This window comes from Lissotriton helveticus, chromosome 3_1, assembly GCF_964261635.1.
Source record: "Lissotriton helveticus chromosome 3_1, aLisHel1.1, whole genome shotgun sequence".
Taxonomy (NCBI): domain Eukaryota; kingdom Metazoa; phylum Chordata; class Amphibia; order Caudata; family Salamandridae; genus Lissotriton; species Lissotriton helveticus.
This window is the reverse complement of record NC_136061.1, coordinates 152,889,674-152,914,285: the sequence shown is the minus strand read 5'-3', so window position 1 is coordinate 152,914,285 and position 24,612 is coordinate 152,889,674. Positions and strand designations below refer to the sequence as shown.

At 44.2% G+C, this 24,612-nt stretch overlaps 1 protein-coding gene across 5 annotated transcripts in view; it reads left to right on the top strand.

Annotated features, from left to right (window-relative positions):
• Positions 1 to 24,363, top strand: part of GTF2I (general transcription factor IIi) — a 1,750,178-nt gene extending 1,725,815 nt beyond the window's left edge. For all 5 annotated transcript variants that reach the window (XM_078679426.1, XM_078679427.1, XM_078679425.1 and 2 more), the window contains 2 exons: positions 18,569 to 18,642; positions 24,200 to 24,363. In XM_078679426.1, the coding sequence (XP_078535552.1) occupies positions 18,569 to 18,627 (59 nt within the window). In that variant the 3' untranslated portion in view covers positions 18,628 to 18,642; positions 24,200 to 24,363. The remainder of the gene's footprint in view (positions 1 to 18,568; positions 18,643 to 24,199) is intronic.
• The last annotated feature ends 249 nt before the right edge of the window (positions 24,364 to 24,612 follow it).

The following is a 24,612-nucleotide window of genomic DNA, read 5'->3' as shown; positions in this document are numbered from 1 at the left end:
TTAGATATTCAGCCTCTCAGTTCCTGAATGTGGAAGGATGAATTCAAGATGCTTACTCTGGACCAGGTTCTATCTGCCCTGGTTTCAGGAGTCTGGATGTTAGCATTGGACCTACAGGATGCCTATTTCTATATTCCCGTCTCACAGCCGTTCAAGGTGGGCCACAAATATTTTCAGTTTGCAATACTCCCGTTCCACCTCACCAGACCTGAAGCCGCTCTTATTATTGTTGTCTGTGTTGTTACATTGATGTAATTGGCCATTAGGAAATTCTTATGGCATTTGAGGGGCATTATGGATATTAGGTGAGAAAATTGGTCTGTATGGTTCTATTTTTCCACGGTTTAAACTCACTAGGTATTACACACAAAAAAAACTCACTAGGTATCGTGTATGCTGCTTTAGTGTATGATATTCAGAAGCATACTCTGTAGTACACCTATATCTGTATTCCCCTCCTGCGGTCTCACAGCTGTTTAAAGGTAAGCCACAAGCATTTTCAGTTTGCAGTGCTCCCTTTCAGCCTTGCCAGTGCCCTTTGTCAGTTCACCAAATCGTGGTGGACACAACACACCTTTGGAGGTAAATGGTACCAGTCTTCCTCTACCTTTAAGACTGGAGGTTAAAGTGAGGCCTGCCAGTGTCAGTTGTGGACCATTGCTCCAGATCACAGAGAAACTCCTTATATCATTGGGGTTCACGATCAACGTTCCGAAGTCACACCTGAGTCCTTTGCAGAGGCTGTCTTTCATCTAAACTATCTTGGATCTGGTGTACTTTTGAGTGTTCTTTCCGTACCAATGATTCCAGGACATTCCAGCTGTCTTCCGGATGTTTCAGAGTTGGTCCTGGGTCCCTGTGCGGGGGGCCCTGATGCTTCTCGGCCTATTAACTTCCTGCTTGTCGACTATACCAGATGCAAACCGTGGGCTCTGCTGTGTGATCAGAAACCTCAGTTGACCATGCATCAAGGTAACTTGTCAGATTATACCCATGTTTTGGAGTGGACTGTAAAAAATCTGCAGAGCTGGCTGCTTGACTGCAGTTAAACCTGTTCCAGATCCACGTCCATACTCCACCCATAACTGAATGTGGTGACAGATGCATCCCTGCTGGGTTAGAGCGGTCATCTTGGACAGGTGGAGGTCAGATGACTCTTGCCACTATGCATTGATCCCAGTTCCTCTTTCTGTGCCATCTTACGCAGATCTGGAGCTCGCTCCCAACTTTTCCTCTTCAGTTTTTTTCTTCTAAATTGTTTTTTCAGTGTGCAAGTAAACCAGATAGTGGGTTGTGTTCTCTCCCTGGACCACCAATAGAAGAAAGTGCCTCCTTGACTTTATGGAAGGCGAACCCAACATACTAAAAGAACTTTTCCTACAAGGACAAACTTTGTGTGAATGAAGCCCTCACTGACATCTTTGTGGGCACCTGGTCTAAGCTATGTTTCTGTCCTCCATTGACTAGGCAGGTTACTGAATGCCACAGGCCAGTGCCAGGCAGCCAAGAATTGTGCAGCACCCTCTATCAGAGAGTTTGGTGGTTCAAGCTTCCACCAATAAGATGAACCCCATTTCTTTTCCCACGACTTCTGACCGTCTTGAGACTTCGGAAAGCAAATGTTTTCCTCAGCCATCTTAGCACTCAGGGCCAGCTGCTCGCTGGGGAGATATACCCATGGTTTACCGGACATGATTCGTGCGATTTTGCCAGTGGTCTCAGAGGAGGGCGGATTTGACTCAAACTATCCAGGGCGGTCTGGACACCTGACTTCTTTGCAAAGACTCTCTTTCATTGGAGCCATCCTGAAAACTCTGCGGTTGCGAGCCTTTCCCCCACCATAATTAGAGTGAGAGTGACTCTGAGGTTTCTGAAATTCTTTGCATTGTGCATCTTGCTCTTCGGCTATGCCACGTAGCATATGCAGACTCTCCAGTTGAAACTGATGTTTTAGTGGACCCAGCAATAGTGACATCTATCAAATTCCTCCCAGGTTTCAGAAGAGGATGCAAAAGATGTGCAATTGAGGCGCAAAGAGCGATTGGACCACCGACGGACCTCTGTCTCTTCAAGAGCTAACACTGGTAGATGAGTCGCTGCTGGGATAGAGTAGTTACCTGGGAGAGGTAGAGACCAGAGGACTCTGGTATCTGACAGGGACCGCCACCATAAAAGCCTTTTGGATTTGCAGACTATTTGCCCGATGCCAAAGATATTTCTACTGTTCATTAAGGAGAGGCTATTTCAGGTGCTCATGGACAACAGCACTACCATGTTATAACGCAACAAGCGTGGCAGAATGGGGTCCTGTACCAGGAGGAAGTTATTTTTTGGAGGTGACTGAAGCGTCAGGGCATTTCCCTAGTTGTGAATCACCTATTGGGATCTTTAAACACCAAGGTGGAAAAACTCAGCCAATTGTGCATGGCATATCACATATGGTAGTTGCATCCCGATGTGGCACAGGGTATCCCCCAGCTATGGAGAAAAGCCTGCCATGACAAAACATTTGCGTGCTGAGTTTCCAAGAAGGCTCCCTTGGAGACGCTTTCCATCTGGAGTGGAGCACGGAAGTCCTGTATGCCTTCCCGCCACTACCTCTCCTGCCCCAAGTTCTGAAGAAAATCAGAAACAACCAGGTTCTAGTGGCCCAGGATTGGGCAAGGAGAGTGTTGGATCGGGAGCTTCTGAGCATGAGTGTCTTTAATTGTGCTGCCACTTCAGGAGGATCTTTTGTTGTAGCAGCAGAGCAGGGTCTTGCACCAGGGCCTGCACAATCTACACCTCCATGCGTGGGGAATGAGCTGTGACAGTTGATTGCATTCAATGTTGACAAGCTTGTAACCTGGTGTTGGACCCACAATATCGACCATTTACAGGCCAACATAGCAAATGTTTTGTTTATTATTTTATCGCGGCCCCAGCACCGACTTGCTGTGGACACCTTGAAAGGTTGTCTGATGTCCCTTTAACATTTTCGAGACCAGCAATCTGTTTAAATCACCTGTTTTGCTGGGGTCTGTAGAAGATTTGACTCATTTGTTTCCTTCCAAACCCATTGTGGTACACAGTGGGAGTTTAATTTGGTCCTCACCTCACATGCTTGTCTGTGTATCCCACATACAGCTGGTCATTACATCTCCGGATTCTAAAGACTATATTTCTGATCACAGTGACCCAAGCTCTGTTGGCCGGCACATTATACCTCCTTTTTTCCAGACAAAGTGACACTGCAGACCAAAGTGGCATTTTGTCCTAAAGTTGTTACTGATTTTCATGTTGAGTGGTACGTCGGTCTTCCCACTATATATTTGCCTGTCGCACCCCTCAAAAGAGGAGGAGAAACATCTTTCACTATATCCTAAAAGAACTTTCACTTTCAACATCGATTACACCAAGGCCCATCAGCTGGACAATCAGCTCTTTGTAGGGTTTTCTGGGATAAGGAAAGGCAAAGCAGAAGAGAACCATGTTAATGTTAATAGTCCTCTGCATTAGGATCTGCTACTTGTTTTCGAAGAAGCAGCATCCGGTAGGATTGAGGGCCCATTCCTCCAAGGCCCTAGGCTGCTACTAATGCTTTGGCATGCAGAGTGGCTGTCTCTTAGTTCTTTGTCAGGCCACAACATGGGCATCAGTGCACATATTCACGAAGTACTACTACCTTGACAGGCAGGTCTGCTTGAAAGGGAATTTTGTCTGTTCAGTCTTGGAGAATTTTGAGGCTGTGACCTTCCACAGTTCACGTTCAGGGTGGTACTGCTCTGGACTGTATTGTAAAGGGTAAGAATCTGCGGTTAGAAGTATCCATCGGAAGAACAAGTTACTTCTCTTCGATAACGCTCTTTCTGGTGGATACTCTAACCACAGAATCCTCACTGCCCTCCACACTCCCCATTTTGAGGAGTGGATGCTTTTTCCACCACAAATACTCGGCAATGAGGAATCTGAACATTTATAATCGTTAATTATTGTTGGTCTCCGCATCTGAGGGCACATACAGAGATAGGAAAGAAACTAACAACAGCACCCAGCGGTGGCTGTTATGTTATGTTAATATAAACAGCACCCAGCGGTGGCTGTTATGTTATGTTAATATATTTATTAGGCGCACTCTTTTCTTCACTTCTGGGTGAGAACAAAGTCCGCATGTAGCTGCACAACGCCACCTACTGGTGCTTAAGGGCTGTGCTGTTTAAATCTTCCGGATCCCGTCTGGCACCTGGGGATATTCTAAAGGTGAGGAATCTGCGATTAGATAGTGTATCCACCAGAAAGAGCATTAGCAAAGGTAACTAGCTTGTTCTTGTTCTGTTCATAATGATGCATCATAAGGATGAGAATGTTCTTTAAACAGAATTTCTCCATAAATTGGTGAGGGATTTTGCCAAATGCAGCTTGATAGATGCTGTGATGTCTTTCGCTTAAGCTAATCACCAAAATTCTCCAGTCATAGTCTACATTGGTGTCAAGTACATTTCCATATCCCAGTTCTGGGTTTCCTGAAAAGTAAATTCTTTCTTTTAGATGTTCAATTGAGATAAAGAAATATATATATATATATATATATATTTTACAATTGTGACTTATATTGCTGTTTGGATGATGTATATATGTGGGCATTCGGTTTCAGAGTTCACATCTACACTACTGTTTCTTTGTGCTGGATACAGTTCCATTGTCTAAAATGTTTTAAATGAATGAATATCCCACCTTTTCATTGACTCTATTGACACAGAGATTGCTTTCATGCCGCACATTGCCAATATTATTATTTTGTTGTTACAACCCAAATTAATGTTTACGAAATTAAATTCTTAGTTTATTTTTTTATTTGAGGTTTTATAGAGTGCGAACATGACCTGTTAGGGTATCAGAGCGTTTTACAGGGATAAACATGTTACGTACAGCATTCGGCATAGGCAAAAAAATAAGGTATGGGGGTTAGGGAATTGAACAACAATAGGACAAACGCCAGAGTTCTATACAATAATCAGTGCAGAACCAAAATCAGCGAGCGACATTTAAGCGATGAAAAGGGAAAACCAGCAATTGTATACGAGGGGACAGAAGATAGCAAAAGGCAGAGGGAACCGGCAGAACATTTGAAGGAGTGAGAGTTGGTACACAGAGAGTGCCAAGCAATATTGGAGATTAATCACAGAAACAAAAGTCCTAATAAAAGGCAGTATGTGCAATCAAGGAGAGTTATTGGAGGATTTGCTCATTAGGAAGGTTTTAGCTTCCTTTCTGAAGATTGACAGAGAAGGTATTCTTCTGATGGAGGATGGTAGCGAGTTCCAGATTCCTGGAGCAGCCCCAGAGAACGTTCGGTTATACGTTTTTTCCTTGCGGAAGCGAGGTGGTTGGAACACAAGGTCTCTGGCGGACTGAGAGTTTCTGAGTTTCCCAGATACCACAATTTTCAGGGCGAGGTATGCTGGGGAGTTCGTGTACATGTCTTTGTGAGTGATGCAGGCCAGCTTGAGCTGGATTCTGGCCTCGATAGGAAGCCAGTTCAAGGCCTTCAGATGTGATGAAATGTGGTCAAATTTTCTTGAGCCAGAAAAGAGTCTAGTTGCTGCGTTGAGACAAGCTTTTAGAGGGGCTGTGGATGTCTTTGGTAGGCCAGATAGCGGAGAGCAGACATATTCAATTCTGGTGATAACTAACGCCTGAACTGCGTGTTTTAGGTAGGCAGTTTCAAGGAAGGGTTTTAGTTTTCTCAAGTAGCTCAGTTGGAACCTGTCCGTTTTGGCCATCAAGTTGATGTGTTCGCGCATATTCAGGTTGCTGTCCAAGGTTATACCGAGAGATTTGGCAGAATCCACTATGGTCGGTGTGCAGTTGGGTGCTGTGATTGAGTTAATCCATTTCCGGATGTCATTGGAGTTATTAGGTGGTGAGATGAGGAGGAACTCTGTTTTTTGGGCATTCAGTTTGAGCTGGTTATTGACGAGCCATTGAAAATTTAGTTTCAGGGCGTCGTTCAGGTGGGTAATCCCCTCCAGAGAAGATATTTTGATGAATATCTGGGTATCATCGGCGTATGTGGAAGGAGATGTTGGCCGTGCGAAGAATTTCAGCTAAGGGTTCAAGGTAGAGATTAAAGAGGGTAGGAGACACAGTAGAGCCTTGACACTTAGTGATATCAGGGAGGGAGCAGATAGGTTGCTGTTGACTAAGAATCTCTGGGTGCGGTTCTGGAGGAAGGAACCAAACCATTTGATGACAGTACCTCCTAGACCCATCCTGTGTTCGAGGTGCTCGACATGGTTGACGGTGTTGAATGCCGAAGAGAGGACCCGAAGGATCATGAGGCAGGTTTTGCCATGGTCATGGGCTTGGAGAGCAGCATCAACGATGTGTAGAATACTAGTTTCAGTGCTGTGTCCAGGCCTGAAACCAGATTGGAAATCGTCGAGCAGATTGAAATTAGCAATATGTTGGCTGAGTTGTAGCTGTACAAATTTCTCCAGTACTTTCACAAGAAGATTAATATTAGAAATTGGTCTGAAGCTGTCTGGAATTGCCGGATTCAGAGTTGTTTTTTTAAGATGGGGATGACTTGCCCGGATTTCAGGGAGTCAGGTATGGACCCTTGAAGAAGGGAAACGTTGATGATTGCAGTTCAAATGGGAGCGATGAGTAGGGAGGTTGCTGCCAAGCAGTTGGCGGGGAGAGGGTCATTGAAGTGGGTATTTGGTTTAAAGGAAGATAGAATTTTCGAGATTGAATGGTCATCACAAATTTCGAAGTAGGACCAGTGAGCATTGTTTTTGGGTGTTACCTGGGCGGGAAGAAGGGAGAGATGGGTCCCAGTAAGAGGAGGAGCAAAGTTTGAGGTGGCATCAAGTTCAATAACTAGCAAATTGATTTTGGTTGTAAAGAAGGAGGCAAACTCATCACAGGTTATTAGTGATTTTGTAGTTTCTTTGGATGATTTCGCTAGTTTGATTGAAATTTGACTATTTTGCGGGTTCTGTACTTGGCATTTTCCAGTTCTGGTCTGAAAATGTCTAATTTGGATATGAAGATGTTCTTGTTGTAGGAATTTCTTGCCTGGCAGAGAAGTTTAAGTTGGGGGCTGAGGCATGCTGTCTCCAGTTTCTTTCTTTGAGTCGGAGAGCTCTCCGTTCGCTGTTGAGAGGTCCGCTGTACTAGGGGTTTTTGTCTTTTGGTAGCTACTTGGCATTTCCTCTACGGGAGGTAATGAAAGGTTTCTTTTCTGAGGAATGTACATTGCTTTAAACACCTCAATTGCAGACTGCTGCAATCCACCAATATTAATGGGTCCTTTCTCCATTGCATATAAATTGGATCCTCCCACACTTAGGTCTGAGGTTGGGCAAACCATTCCACAAGTCAGGCCAAGGAGATTGACAGCGAAAATGGTTTTGGCAGCGCCATTAGTTCTTGTTTGCAATACTTGTGATGAAAGCATTGATATCCAGGTTAGTTGGGCAGCTCTTCTGGCCTGGAGCATCCACACACTTCAAGAACCTCTCCAAGGCTGCCACCAGTGTATCTCATTCCCCATGCAGCTCTGTCTCTGCTCTGCCTCCCGGCGCTGTCTGCTCCGGTCTTTCCGGCCTCCTAAGTCGGTGCGGGCTGGCCTGACGCTCCACTCGCGTCAGGGGTTCCAGTTTCGGTCTTGCGTCGGCCCTATAATCCCACCTATAAACCAGGTGACCCCACTCGAGGGGTCCTGGAGACCCCACCGACCTGGTCTCTCAGCCGTGTCATCGCTCCAAAGGCCGGCAGTACCTCAACCGCCCTCGTGCGCTAGCCTTCTCCCTCGCAGACGCACCACCAAGCGGAGACTTCTCCTAGTCAGCCTAAAGAAAGACCCCAGAAAGCACTGCTATTCAACGCTTGCTCTCCTGCTAGAGTCCAGCCCTGCAGCACTACGTGGCTGGCCTCATCTAGGAGCACCAAGTAGATGGATATCTCTCTGGGGGACGCAGGTTCCCAGGTGTCTTTGAAGTCTTAAGCAGGAGACTCCCTGAGTCCTTCTTATCTGACTTGCAGTTCTGGCCTGCAGCAGTTAAGGCAGCGGCCTTCAATCACCCACGTCTTGCTATCAGAAAAGGCCCTTCCCTGGACCTCGCCGGTCTTCTGACCTATTCGGGGCAATCCATTTTCTCCTGGGGGCCTCCTTTCCTGCCCCCTCCTGTGACTTTTCTCTTCCCATGTCTTTTCTCTTCCCGTGTCTTTTCTCTTCCTGTGTCTTTTCTCTTCCCGCTCCATGGTCTGCCAGACCAACTCCACCGGAGGTCTCAGGCGTTAGTGGCTGATGCCGCCATCTTAGAGTCCATCTTTATGCCTAAAACTGAGCGATCGGACCCCAAAGACAATAATTTCTTTGTCTTCAGTATGTTTTTAGACCTTACGATCCTTTATATTGTGATCACGGCTTACGAAATCATTAAACAATTGCATTTCGTCTAGTTCCATGTTTTCTGTTGGCATGGCTGCTAGAAATGCCTGGATGAGATTCATCTTACAGCCCACGCTTTATACACACTCATCTGCCCTCTGTCCTAATTTTGGTTTCAAAATGATTTTCATTCACATGATTGCATTGTATCCTTGATGAGATATAAGTAGCAGTTTTGCTTGTTGTTTGTCGTTGCATTATAGAGGACATAAAGCAAGGGTGCAGTCCTTTGTATTCCTAAAACTGTTTCCAGTGAGTTGATAATATAAGTGCGGATCATATGGACGCTGGACACATATGTTGCTTAGGTAACTAACGTGATTGTTCCTGGTTTTCCAAGTCCTGTGTGAATACACATCCTATTCCATTTAAATGTTGTATGTTGGCCAGGCGCAAGTTGTATTTCTTTGTTTATTTTCAATAACTATAAGAACCGTTCATTCTGTAACACCATTTATTTTTTATTCCTTAAAAGATGCCAATGTTAGAAGCATTGTGCAAACATCTGAACTAGTACAAGATATGAGTGTGCACTTTTTCACCCTTGGTCCTCACTCCTGAGAATCACTGAAAAGTGTCATAATATCGAGTGATATGCAAAATAGATATAAAGTCTAATTATTGGTACTGAGGTATACAATATTATGTATGGTCCGCCATACTATATGTTACATCAGAGTGTGAATTTGTGTTGTTCTTTTCCACCATCTGCATGGTTTCAAAGCACTTTAGGAATCAGATCTGTTTATGGGTCTGGGATTGTTGTAGACTGGAATCCGACTGGGTTGCTGACATGGTATTGGTTGATCATATAAGATAGTGGTTGGATAGGTTGGGTAGATTCATTTGTTTACTTTGCGGATTATATTGGGCATTAGCTGGTTAGATCTTGTTATGGATCTGTGTAAAAAAGGATGTACAAAGATGTGTGCTTGTGCCTCCGGGCATTTCCATTTGTTTCATTATGCTGGGGTGCATGCGTGGCGTGTCATCGCTCGACCTCAGGTGATTTTTGTCTCGGGCTAAGGTTCAAACCATCTTTGCCCATTGTGAGGTTTCATGCCTTTCTTGAATCTATGTCCAGTTAAGGTGACAAACACATAGTCATCTGTATGGGTTGGAGACATCTTCGGCACCATATTGTTCCACTACTTGTGTCTAATGTATACTTCAGGTATGTGTGAGTATAACTTGATAAACAAGGGTTCTTCAGCACATAGGTTGTGAACTGCTAGTCGTGCTCCAGAAATCTGTAAGGTGGTCCCCTATGTGCAGCCCAGCTTAGTAAATGGAGAGTGTTTGTGTGGCTGAATCTGTTGAAAATTTAAAAGCATGTATTTGAGAAACACGAGTGCGTATTTGCAAAAGTGATATGAGCCAACATGGTTAAGTATCCTAAATATGTTTAAAGCTGATATTTGTCAGTACTCATGTAGAAGCATTCAAACCAATAAAGCCCCTGTGACATTACTGCAGGTAACCCTGTCCGATACACCGAAGGTGGTCACTGCTGGTAATCCTGAAGGGAGTACTGGCCATTAATGTACTCTTGGCTTGTGTGGTCACTATTATAACAACAATACCCTGTATTATTACCTCAGGATTATTTTTATTGAGCATAGTAGCTTTTAAAATAGAAACGGTTGGAGACTCCTCCGTTATGAGGCTATCTGGCCTCATAAATTACTTTGAGATCATTAAACGAGTATTTTATAATTTATCAAATGTTTTACTAACTTCAGACTGAAATACCCTTCGTATTGTGATGTATGCTTCTTGCCTGTTCTTTTAATTTTCCCATCACCTAAGGTGAGATTCTTCGATATTAGGTAAGTAGAACCTTTTTTGTGTCCCATTTACCGTATGTACTGTGGCAGGGCTGTGCCACTGCCTTTCATGTGAGATAAAGGGCATTTCACAAGGTCATAACATTACACTGTTGCCCACCTTAGTGGTGCTTTTTAGCCCTCTCAACAGCGTTCTCAGTTTTGTTATTGCCTCTTCATTGTGAGATGCCTCTGGTAAATTTGCTTGGCTTTTTAGCTATAAGACTGTTTGAGTGTATTACACTTTTACAAATTTAGCCCTATGCATCATTGATATGCAGCACTACAAGCCACTGCTTTATGTCATGTCAGGTTCAAAGCCTTTTCATGCTGATCCAATAGCTTGTTTCAGTCTACGTGTCTGAAATGAAATGAACCTACTTGGCAATGTGTGTAGAATAGAGACTTCTATCATCAGAATCTTTACCATAGAATTATCTCCAGGCATCAGTATGTATCTGGAAATGCTTTGTGAGCAGTACACCTGTGTGCTGGTAGAAGGCATTGTTCAGCTCCACGTGGCTTTGTCTGTATTGTCCGCGCTGGAAGTGACCTGCGAGGTACCTATATATGCGCTACCCCTGCGAGCTAACATCAGTTCTTTTTTTTCCAGGCCAGTAAGCACAGATCTGGAGAGAGCTACCCCCAATCACTTTTTGGCTGTCTTTGTTCGACTTTGTGTCAATGTTTTTGAGGCTCCTGGTGTGGCAAGGATGGCAATGTGGAAGGCTGGATTCAAACTGTGCCGCTCCTGTCACTGGCAAATGTCGGTGACGGAACCCATACTTTTATTCAGTATATTTCTAAATTTAAGGGAGATATATAGATTTCACCGGAAAACCTGATGCTACTAATTTTCAGTTACAAGCACAAGTGTGTCCTCCTACACAAAGCATTTATCGATTTAAAATACTTACACATACCATGAGCTTAAACGAGTCAATCATAATTACACCTAGCTTTATAATGCTCCCTGTGAATCCTCCAATAGAGTGGGAGTATTGGTTTGAAACGTTTGAAAATTGTCTGCAGCTCATGATGGCACAGGGTTTCTTTCCATCAGAAAAAAAGCTCTTCTTGCTTTGCCGGGAAAGGACAAAACGTTTTCAAGTACTTACCACCACCAGTGTGTGATGATCGAGTAAATGAGATTGCTGATGTGTTTACCGAAGTGTTGAGATAGGGTCATAGAAAGCAAATCCATGTTTTCCCTTGCGTTACATTTGGATAATGAAAAGCAGTGAAATTTTAAAGGAAGCAGTCCATCTACCATGGCACTGTAATGTGCTTCACAAGCTGGGCCTTTCATGTAGAAAAAGCCACACATATCCTGTTGGTGCATATTTAGTTCGTTAGAGTGGTCATGAATATAGAAAAATTGCCACACATTCAGAAAATCATACCTAGATCCTTAGCCCAGGATGATTTCCTCTCTAAGGCTCTTAGGATTGATGCCTTCCTGTATTTTCTTAGTTCAGCAATCCAGGTTCTAAATTATGTTTTCTTGTTTATCCTCGAGATTAGTGGACTTGTTTCCATTTCAAGAGCCTTCTTTGTAGGCAGGACCCACACGAGTCTAATACAAAGGGAGCTTTTCCAACGATTTTTTGTTTAAATATGTTTTTATTAACAGTTTAATAAAACAAACAAATCACAGTGGATCGGTGCAAGCAGGCAGGATGTTATAGAACAGTAGTACACATTACAATGAGTAGGGACAAGGACATACTGTCTAACAAATCAGGAATACAAAATTATAAAACAGAGGGGGCCCCAGTAGGTAGGACCTATTCCTGACAATAATATGTGAGAAAAGCTTCCCATCTCTGTAGTCCAGATCCGTACTCCACTCTTCCCACTGCCAAACCCATCCAAAATCTCACAGCCTGTCCCATACTCATACTCTGACTCACTCATGCGTGGTCCCCAGGGCCCGGGAGAACGCCCTGCTTTGCAGTATCCAAGAAGGCAGCCCTTGAAAGAGGTCCATCCTCTAAGAGTCGCCCTCCCAAGTCCAACCTGGGGCAAGCCAACAATACTAAATCCCAAGCGGGCAGAATTGGTACTTTCCGTCCTCACTTGGCTTCCTCCCTCCAAATCGCTTCTCTCTCGCATTCCATCCACTTTACCAATTCCTTTCCCCACCTGTATATATCAGGCCCGCGAGCTGACTTCCAGCTCATATTAAGTTGCCTGCAAGCTAGAATCAATGGTATGTCCGCAAATCTAACCGTCAACTTCCGAGATGCGCTATGCTCATGCACACCCAGAAGACAGACCTGGGGGGAGCGTGAGATCCTTTCCAGTAGCCCTAAAAACTACCCTGAGGACCACACCATAGAAAAGAAACCTGCATGATCTACCCCACACAAAGGAGAAATCGGCAGAGTCGGGAAAGACAGCACGTACTTACCAGGGGTGAAATAAGCCCAGTTCAAGTAATAGAACTGAATAGGCTTGAAACAAGTATTCCTAGACACGCTGGGGATGGGTTCTAGTGTCCTTTTCCAAGCAGAATCTGACAGCCGCACTCCCAGGTCCTCCGCTCATCATCGACGGAGGCACGCCAGGTCCTACTGCATCCTCTTCAGTAGAACCCTGTATAGCAGCGTGACCACTCCCGTCCGGCCTGTGATAAGAAAGAGCAAGCATTCATGTTCTAGCGGTTCCGCCACTCTGTGGCACGGATCCCATGTATTAAGGGCACCATGTACCAAAAAGTGCCCCAAGTAAGGCCGTTCATCTCCTGGCGGTCCATGAAGATACAAACCTCGCCCCCCATTAACATGTCACACAGTATAGTGACCCCACCTCTATCCATCTGCGTAGCCCTAACCATCCCCCTGGATGCTTCCAGCATCAGGCTACCAAGAACGGGAGTTCACTCGTATATTGTAATTTAGTGAGTGTCCTCTGCAGCGCCCCAGCCCAGATGTAGCGTGCTGTTCTGATCAATAAATTCCTACCTGACACCGTAGAGGCTGGCACATGCTTCATCACAATGGCAGTCAGTAAATCTTTGGAGGATGAGCCATGCTCATGAAGGCCCACTCCAACCCACAGTGCAGGACTGCAGCGGGCCACCCATTTCAGCTGTGCAGCCAGACAATAGAGCTCAAAATCAGGGACAGCCAGGCCACCCTCTGTCACTGGCAGACACAGCTTCCGAAAGTGCTACGCTGTGCCATGAAATGCCCCAATACATCATTAGTAGGATACAATCCAGTTCCTGCAAGAACCTCTGCTGTAGTTCCATAAGGATAGCCGCAAACAAATAAAGAAGTCGAGACAATACCACCATTTTAGAAACAGCCACCCATTGATGCCAGTTGTGTGGTTCAAAAAGCCACAGAATGTCTTAGGGCTACGATTGCACAGCAGAAATTGACCTCATACAGCACATCCTCCGAACAGTAAACATTGACTCCCAAATCCTGAATAGTGCTTGATTCCCAGCATGGCGTCGGGCCAAAGACCAAGATGCTCAACATGGCCATCGATCCTCTGATCCGACTGCCTCTTCGGGAGGATCTTCTGTCGCAGCTTGGGGATGGTCCTCCACCCTAATCTGTCCAGCCTCCACCTCCTTGCGTGGCGATGGAGCGGCGACAGTTTACAGCTTTCGGCCTTCCACCCGAAGTCGGTAATGTCATCTTGACAGCCAGGCGTCCCTCCACTAAAACGGTATATACTTGTAGATGGAACAAATTTGAGGTATGATGTACAGCAAAGGCTGTGGATCCCCTTTCTGTCCCTCTTTCAGAGGTTCTCCTCTTCATTCTATCCCTGGCCCAGCAGGGCTTTGCTTTGGGCACTCTAAAGGCTACCTTTCGGCCATCTCTACCTTTCTGCGCCTTCCCGATCAGCCTTCTCTTTTCAAGTCTCCGAATGTAAATAGATTTCTGAAGGGCATTACTCATCTCTTTCCTCCCTCTCCTTTCGTAATGCCCCAGTGAGACTTGAATCTGGTTCTTACTTTCCTTATGTGTGCTCCCTTCGAGCCACTGCATGATTGACCCCCCCGTCTTCTTACCTCGAAGACCGCTTTCCTGCTTGCCGTCACATCTGCTCGCAGGGTGAGTGAGCTTCAGGCTGTTTCCTCCAAGCCTCCTTTTCTTGCAGTTCATCCGTACAAAGTGCTCCTTCGCACTAGGCCCTCTTTTCTGCCCAAAGTGGTTACCTCTTTCCAAATAGGTCAGACCATCGCATTGCCCACCTTCTTCCTGCATCTGCACCCTTCCAAAGAGTTAGAGAGACTCCACCATCTGGACCCAAAACGCGTGCTGTCCTTCTACCATGACCACACTAAAGATTTCCGGATGGACGATCAGCTCTATGTGGGCGCCAAGAAAGTTTGGGCTTTGCACCAACGTACCATCTCTCAATGGTTTGTCCTATGCATCGAAATCTGCTATTCTTTGGCGAAAAGTAACCTCCAGTAGGACTGCATGCCCACTCTTCCACGGCGACGGCAACCTCTACTGCTTTGGGACGTGGAGTTCCGTTGGTTGACATCTGCCTGGCAGCCACATAGGAATCCCTGCACACGTTCACAACATTACTACCTGGATAGCCAAGTCCGGAGAGATGGCTTTTTTGGCCGTTCTGTTCTCCAGGACTTTCTGGTGTGAAGTTAGTTCGCAGACCCACCTCCGGGGTTGGCATTGCTGGGGTATCTATTCTACAGGTAAGAAATTTAGAACTACAGTCTCTTTCAGTTGAACAAGTTACTTAACATCGGTACCGATGTATCTGTAAGAGACATATGTAGTTATAGATTCCTTACCAACTCACCCATACTTCCCGTTCTGTGAACTGATTTCTAGGGTTATGGACATTCCTTTCAGGGCCCAATTTTCATGGCACCAGTGGTCAGTTTCTTGCATGGCTCTGCGTTCCTGGCGCGGAAAGTCGTGTACAGAACTGACGTCAGCGCTCGTGGGCGAGTCTAAGTAGCTCCAGCGAGGTCATCCTGGCGCCAATGACACACGCGGACCCATCCTCCCCGTTCTGTGAACTGACTTTTAGGGATAAGGACTCCCTTCCAGGGATCTAGTTTTGTGCACCAGTGGGGTCAGTATCTTGCATGGATCTGCGCTTCTGGCGCGAAAGTCGTGTCAGTACTCACATCAGTGTGCAGGGGCAGCGTCTAAGTAGACACTGGAACGTCTTCCCAGAGACCACGGCGCTGATGACGGATTCAGAGTCAACCGACGCTACCCACCGATGCACAGGGGTACTGCTACAGAAAAATTCTCTGGATCCAGTCTGACGCCTGGGGCTAATTCTACAGGTAAGGAATCCATAACTACGTATGTCTCATACAGATACATCAATACCGAAGGTAAGTAACTTGTTGAGACCAAATAATATTCTTACTTATAGATAATTGGTTTTTTTACTCATCACCAATAATATTCTACAAAACCCTTAACAAGACCAAACCAGCATCCACAAAGCCCAAAGGATGGAAGACATGACCTGAACTATTGGCTTTGTCAGCACATGTTACATTTTTCCTTAACATTTTTATTTATCTTACAATATACTATGTCCAGCAGTGTCTTTTTCCTGGGCTCAGTAGTTGGAAAACAAACATGGGGAAAATGGTTTATTTTGGTGCAAGACAGAACCTTCATAGATCCCATACACCCAGGTAGTAATGCTAGTGAAGTTTGATCATTGGCCGCCTCTACATGTGTAAAATTTCCCAAATTCAGTATGATATCTGTGGGTATTAATCAGGATGAGCAATCTGCATCAAGAAAGACTAGCCATCAGAAGAAAATTAACTTCGGTATGTAACTTGCCCTATTATGTATGCTGCAAGTCTATAATAACTATTACTGAGTTCTTGATTATTATTCCACCTGTCAAAATGAGAATAATGTTGTAAATTTCAGTAACATGAAGATTTCGGTTTTAAAGAAATCAGATATAAGTGACCTGCATGAAACTGATCAAATGCTGTAACACCTCATTGTAAAAGCTCCTAGTGTCGTGAAATTCCTACCAATTTGCTGGATCTGCACATTGGTTGGACAACATAAACTAAGTGCTTGATGTCGAGACTGATTCCAGACACCCCCGAAAGATATGTTGGCCTATACACCAGCTAGCTCACAGTGCCACCATAAGCCCCCCTAGCCTCCCAGGCAGCAAATGGTTTCTGGCAACCACTGAACATGTCAACCCTGTCCCCTCAGGGATCGTGGAAACAGTACAGAACTTTTTGCTCAGTCACCCGTGCTCATGTATTCTCAGAGAAATATACAGAGAATACACAGGGGGATGTTTTCATTAATATTTAGTGAACCAATCTTATTCTTGCATAAAATGTGAGCTGCAATTATTACTAGACTGAAGCAGATTAACGTGATTATAAACACCAAAAGCGTAAATAGTAGTTAGTGTTCTAACATGGTGCTAAAACCATGTATATGTGCAGGCATATAAAACAAGGCAGTCATTTAGCGTACTCCCACAATTCAAACCCTACTCTGAGTGTGTGGAGGTGTAAAGCCAAGAATCCCCCAAAGAGACCATCCAACCCCATTACCTGATGGCATAGAGTAAAATACCCCGTCTTGGTTACAAACTGGACACTGCTCACGAGATGTCAGACAGCTGCGTGGTGATTTCTCAGCTTGCAAGGACCTTAAGTGTCAGTGGAAGTGCCTCCCCTACCCGTCTATTGAGACGATCACCTTTAATGATAGAAAGCAGCCTTGTGATGTGCATATCAATTAATGATGTTATGGATATGTGGATAGCCCTGTCCTCCCAGGGATGAAGATAGTGATGACATTTGAACATCGTTCAAAACGAGACCTTGTACGTATTGTTCAAGGCGTTGGGATAATGTTGGACGAAGCATGATGTGTAAACAAGTTTAGTTTCAGGGAAACTAATCCAACATTGTTGTGCACGCAAATATGTTCAAAAGGTTACAGCTGAAAATGTTTTTCGAGAGGACAATTTGATAAATGAGCTGCCTCCCTACATTGTCCTAACTTGGGAATACAACACTAGGAGATCTAAGTGGACAATTTAAGAAGGGCAGATCTGCCTTGCAGTGGACAGAAGTGTGCCTTCAAAATGTACAATTACTGTTTTCTTTACTGGCATTGAATATGCTCAACAGAGTATCTTAGTGGGTTCCTATTAGTCAAGTAAACATAAAACGTGTTGGCTGCAAACCATAACAAAAATAGATGTAATAGAAATAGTATGGAGATAGTAATGTCAAAGTATGAGGTTGGAGAAAGAGATATGCAAGGGAATTACTGTTATCAATTTTCTACATTTGGGATAACATCACTGATCAGACATTGAAGCTAAGATCGAGATTTAGCACTATGAGTCTCACCACAACCACTCTTTGAAAAAAGTTTTTATAAAATGAATTTTTCATTTAGATCTTTTACTTTTCTGCTGGAATGTTTGCTTTGTTTTTTGTTTCCCCAATAATGCACTCAATTCCTCAGAGGAAGGATCCAATGTCTAGGTTACTTATTATTCAGAGGTTGGCCCTGCTGAGCTGATATAGACCTATCTATGTCCCGCATGGGCTGGCCTTCTTTTGATTAGACACCCTGCCAAAATGGAATTTGACATGCAGGCGCTATTGGTCAATTCTGAATAATGCCTTCTTGGTATGGAAGTCTGCCTCCTCATAGTCTTCTCTCACAATGCCTAACAAAAACACTGGCGTGGAGCAGGGTTACTGGGAATAGGAGTGCATAGAACAAGCAGGGTAAAGAAAGATGCATACAGCTTCATACTGCCCACCCGTCTTAGGACGACACAGTTCCCACTCACTCCTGTATTTAAGGGCTGGAGTTTCTGCCTGGTCTAGTAAATGCTTTCTGGGCATTGTAAACCTCCTCCTCAAGATTGCACTGATGAGGCACCTAGGTGTCACAACATTTGACAGATGGCTGAAAGTGTGGGGGTGCACTGTGTATAGATTGCTGCCCATAGTCCCTGGAAAATGTTGAGGGAGGAAGCAAGCCTCTTATGTGACGTTTGTTGACTTGCCAAGACAGTATTTTCTCACCTGTCGATTGTGTTCTTATTTTGTTTTCTTTCTTATGTTTTCAAGCACCTTCTTTAAAGTTTGAAAGTGCTTCCTTGACATGAATGGCACTGGGGATGTTGACCATTTTTCTGGTCATGAATACATGTTGCTTTTCACATTTTTATATTTTAAAATTGTCTTTGTGGTCAAGGATTTACTGCTGATGGTTAAGTTTACTGATTAAATTTGGTCATCTGTGCATAACGTATTCCCTCTCTCTAGTTGTAATTAAAGAGGAAGAAGTGGCTTCAATTAAAGAAGAAACTGAATCAGCATTTTAAGTCTTGTATTCCGAGGTACTCTCCTTCTTCTTTTAATTAATGTCACCCTACTGTTTGAATCAGAAAACTGCAATGTATGCTGATCTGTATGAATGTTAATTTAGCCCAGTTCATGATTACTTCAGTTTACCACAAATGTGTCAGAAAAGGTTCAACCAAACCAAGAGCATTTAGAGAGTAGTGCGTATCTAACTGTCATTGAATTATCAGTATCATCTTGTTTGGATTATGAAAATACAGATTATTTGAGCCTTCAAAAACAACAATTTGTCACATGCATGTTATTCAGTATATGGCTTTTGATGGAGATTTCTAACCACAAATTCCTCACCTATTGAATTCCCATAGGCGCCAGACTGGCTTCAGAGAATTTTCATAGCAATTCCTTGCACTTTGGTAGGTTGTGTTGTGTGGCTCCACGTCGGCTCTGTCCTGCCCCGATGTTACATCTGGGACACTATATTTGCGCCACCTTCACGTGCTGGCCTCACCATTTTTCTTTCTGTGTCTTCCGATGCAGATCCAGACCTCCACCGAAGTCGGTCTGAGAGTTTTTTCTTTCCCTCAAATTTATTCAGTGTGCAAGGGACATGTCCATCCAATGATTACAGGGTATAAATGTTGCTGAGACTGCAACCATCAGATGTCTATAACAGACACCCACAATGTACATCTCTGATGCCTCTGCTTCAGGCACGACTTAGCTTTGTGTGAATGTTTCATGAAGATGAATAGGAAGGCCTTTTTTAACCACAAAGCCAACTTTGCTGTCACCGACTTTTGGATGAAGTCGAAGAAGGCTTGGGCCCGATTGTAGTAAAAGGCTTGGTTGCCCTCTCGTTCCCAGGGCCGATCTGAAGACCATTTATCCTTGAAGTCCAGGAGTCTAAGAATACAAAAAAGCACAAAAAGTTAAAGCACTGGTGTTCTTTGTCCCTCAACTTCGACCATTAGGAGGCATTTGATGCCCCAAATACCTCCAGGCCACGAGGTTTTAGTGGTTTCCTATTAGTCAGGTAAACATAAAGAGTTGTTGGCTAAAAATAACAAAAATAGATGTAATACAAATAGAATGGAGATAGTAATATCAAAGTATTGGTTGGAGAAAGAGATATGCAAGGGAATTACACTTCTCTATTCTGTTCATTTTGGATAACGTCACTGATCAGACATTGTAGCTAAGATAGAGATTTAGCTCTATGGGTCTCAGCATTTCATTTAGATCTTTTACTTTCATGCAGGAATGTTTGCTTTATTTTTTGTTTCCCCAATAATGCACTCAATTCCCTGGAGAAAGGATCCAATTTCTAGGTTATAGATTATCAAGAGGTGGCCCTGCTGAGCTTATATAGACCTACCTATGTCCCGCATGGGCTGTCCTTCTTATGTTGGGACACCCTGCCCCAGTGGAAATGACATGTAGGAGTTGCTGGTCAATTCTAAATAATGCCTTCTTGGAATTGAAGGCCGCCTCCTCAGAGTTTTAAAGTTATTGCCTACTCTTATGCTCTTCCCTCACAAAAGACTGGCAAGCAGCAGGGGCACTGTGAATAGGAGTGCATGGAACAAGCAGGGTAAAGAAGGAACCATACAGGTGCACACTGCCCACCCTTCTTAGGGCGACACAGTCCCCACTCGCTCCTGGATTTAAGCACCGAAGTTTCTGCCTGGTCTGTTGAATGCTTTCTGGGCATTGTAAACCTCCTCCTCGGGATTGCACAGATGAGGCATGCTCAACCCTAGGTGTTTTAACATTTAACAGATGCTGAAAGTGTGCAGGAGCACTGGATATGCCACCCACGCTGCAACACCTCCCTGAGGACCACTTTCCCATACTTTTAGTGGTTCAGGTTCCCTTGGCCAAGCGAACGATAGAAAGGGTGCCAGCTCCTGAGATTGCACTGGTTGCTAATCTTGTTACTGATGGTGCCGAAGATGGTCGGAGGTCTTTGTCCATCCATGGCTCAAGTTCTGTTTGCCTCCAGGAGACTGGATGGTGGCACTGGATTTACAGGACGCATTGCCACCCTGCAGACCCACAGATGCCACCTGTGGTTTCCCGTAGGCCTAGAACAAGTTGAGTTCCCCATGCTCCCCTTTGATCTTACCATGCACCTTGGGTGTTCACAAAGGTGATGGAGGCTGTCACAGCTAATTTACTAAGGTTGGGTATTACTAGTTTTCCCAAAATTAGACAACTGGCTACTTAAGGCGGGCTTGCCTCAAGTAGCCAGTCGTAAGCTCCTACAGATAGCAGCCAACTAGTTCACATCTTTGGGGTTTTCCATCAGCGTGGTGAAGATACACCTAACCCCTTCATAATGGCTCTCTTGGATACGGTGCTCTTCTCTGAGCCATACCTCCACCTCAGAGAGTCCAGGACTTTCGGGCTATGATCCTGATTTTCCTACGCGCGACCTGGGTCTCAGTGAGAGCATCTCTCAGGCTATTGGGCTTCTTAGTCTAACGCATCCTGCTTGTGGTCCATGCCAGGTGGCACATGCAGAGGCTATAATGGGATTTAAAGTCTGAGTGGGCTCAGCACCAAGGAGATGTGTCAAACTTCATCTAGATGTCGAAGAAGAAAAGAATGCAAAAGGCTGCAGAGGTTGCTGATTGAACGGAATGGGACCAGTTGTAGACCCCTCTCTCTAACCTATCCACAACTGACAGTGGTGACAAATCCATTGCTGCTGGGTTGGAGATGTGCTGTTAGAGATGTGGAGATAAGAGCACTCTGGTCCCGTGGCGGAAACACTCCTCCAAATTAACCAGCTGGAGTTGCAAGGGATTCGCTTGGCACTGAAGGCATTCCTCCTGGCCATCAAGTAGGAGTGGGTATAGGTACTCGCAGACAACACAACTGATATGTGGGATTGCAACAAACAGGGCGGAGTAGGGATGTGGGTTCTGTGCAAGGAGGCTCTATATCTTTGGAAGTGGCTGAACGCGGAGGGAATTTCTCTGTTTGCCTGGCACTTGGCAGTATCTTTAAACAGCCAGGGTCATTGTCTAGCGGGACACAAATGGCAGTTGCACTTGGAAGTGGGACATCGCATCTTCCAGCGATGATGCTTGAAGAGTAGCGGTGCAGTATACCCTCACGAGGCCTAGCCTCCACAGCCAAGCTGTTCCACCGGAAGTAGCATCTCCTCTCTGACATCTGCAGGAGACAACCCTCACTTCAGTGACCACCTTCCTAGCAGTTGCAGTCCTCCTATGCAGCTTTACTTCTCCTTTCAGGGCAGGAGTAGACCTAAGGAACACCAACATATCCAGAAGGAGCAATATCAGTCTTCCCCCATCTTTTGCTGATGCTGCCCACTAATAACCTTTTTAACTTCTCCCAGAACCAGCTTCCTATGGGGTATAGGCCTTCCACTTTATAGCCAATAATTTTGAACTACTGGGTTTTCCCTTTGATCCACAATAGCTGCACTATTTCTTTCCTGTCATCACCCCATAACAGTCTTCTGTCTGCAAGGAAGTGCGCTACCACCGCATACACCTTGATATTGGACGTGTAGGCTCCCTCACTCAGGGTATTTTCTGGTGCCCTAAAATGGCAGAGTTTGCCACTCCAGTATTGGATTCATTGTTCCAGACCAAGTATTTGCAGATACATGTTCAAAACTATTACACTGGCTTAAATTGCCCTGTCCCAGAGACTGCTAGTACAATCTTAATACAGGAAATTTCTGAGGTTTGTGATAGCCAGAGCATTTCCACTTTACGAATGCTCTCTGGGCTTGTCTCAGGCCCCAGAGATTTTACCATGGCAAGACAGGGATTCAAGTATTTCCCTATCTTGAATGCTAGTTAATCAACGCCATATTTCTATAAGATGCATTGCATTATATTAGTTGGCAAATTACCTCTCAACCTTGGTTGTGAATCAGTCTCTTCCTTGTTTCCTTGACAGAAGTTGCAGTTAATCTGAGCAGTCTTGGGCAAAGAGAAGAAAATTCTTTTCCTCCCCAGGCAGAGTATATAGTATATTACACACGATGTTCCATTTTCAACCTCCTTGGTGGCGTGCATGTTTTGGTAGCTCAGGCAAGAGGGTGAACCCTAACTTGAATGGATACAGATCTGGAGGAATTTTTATGTTAGGTTTTTTTTTTCTTTCCTGTCCTGGTCTGCAACAGTAGTTAATGATTGAAAACCCACAGTCTAATGGCAGGATAGCAATTTGAAGCAGAAATGTCCAGATTACTGTGACAGGGGATGCATCAGTATTGAGATAGGGGGCTCTTTTAGGCAAGCTTGTTGTGAACGCATTTGAGACCAGTAAGAGCATCGTCTTCATCTCACTGTAGCTGCAAGACATCTGACTTGCAGTTACTTCATTCTACCCTTGAGAGCACCGCATCACATGCTATAACAATATAGTACTGGTTTCTATTTTCAGTCTGCCTCACCGAACAATGAGTAGAAGCAGAACACCAAGGTCCTACTTTTATATCTTGGTGCATCCAATCGCTTTCCTCAATTGCACAGCAAATGCTGTTGTTTCTACTTCTTCATACATTAGTTTTAGGCTTCCTTTGCCATGCACATCTTATAACTGGTCCACCACTTAATATTTTTGCCTCAGAAATACATACACTAGGGTAACTATTAAGTGTAATCATTTTTAGGAGCCCCAAACGATTGTTTTTGGTCTCCTGAAAATGATTACACCTAAATTGTTACCCTGATGTATGTATTTCTGTGGCAAATATATTAGCTGGTGAACCAGGTGAAATATGTAGGAATCTACAATGATCACTGAGGCATGTCATATCAGCTTGGCACAAAGTCAGCTTCCTTTTAATTGTATTTCAACCATTCATCCCGGATGGTGACAGTGCAGTAGAGTAATGGGCAGGCCAGCAAAACTCATAGTTGAATTACGCGTGGTTGTATGTATTGAAGTGCCAGGAACACAAACGTACAGATTACTGAAGGCCTAGAATGCTGCCTTCAAGTTCATGCAAATAAGAGTTTGTGTCCCTTCTGTCTCCCTTATTTGCTCTCCTTGTTAACAACAGAGACCCATTGTTTGCAGGTTAGCCACCCTTAACATCTGAAATATGTGAAGCCCGTTTGGAGTGTGATTTTTCTCACTGTACTTGCCACATTACAGACAGGCGGTAGGGTTGGTTATTATCAATCTAGTTGTAGGAATGTGCTGCAGAGCCATCTGTAATGCTAGTGTTTAGGAATTGTGATTTTCTCCTCTTATTCTGGCTAAAGCTGCAGTTAATTAAATTGAAATGATATCCTGTAGAAGTTCCCTACTTAAGTGTGTATGTGTATGCTAAGGTATTTGTAGATCATAAACCTATACAGCAGCAACGTTAAACCATGGTGGGAGCCCTTTGTTACGATGTAAGATTGTTTAATACAATTTTGTATGAGAGAGCTCTTATTTTGGTGAGCCAGGTCAAATCGACTTCTTTGATTACTTGCTAATTTGCTTGGTAGTGAATAGTAGAAAAAGTACATTGAACACTGTTTGGCACTGGCGACTTCTGTAGTTCTACCTGCTACATTGTATAACTCATGTTATACTTTATTCCTTTTTCAGATATCTGAAAATCAACAATTCCCAGAAGAGGATGAAGTATATCTAATGCCATGAGATATGTTATATAATTATAAACATTAACAATTTTGTTTTTAACTTTTAAATAGAAATGTCAACTCTTTTCTGCAGTTCTGTGAATTGAAATAAAAAGAAAGTGACTGAAAGTGAGATTTGGTGGCTTATTTTAGTGTCTCTAATGCATTTTAAGTGTTCCTTTTAAATGAATTGCCTTTACCTGCCAATCATCCATTCTTCTCAGTAATGAATCTACCACTGATCTCATTTGCATACAGTCACAGATCTAATTTAGGGTCTGCGGACTGTTCATTCTGTTCACTCACCTTCCATATAACTCAGACTTCCTTAAGTATCAGTTTGGAAAAGGTGATTTCACCACTGTATAAACTGGGACT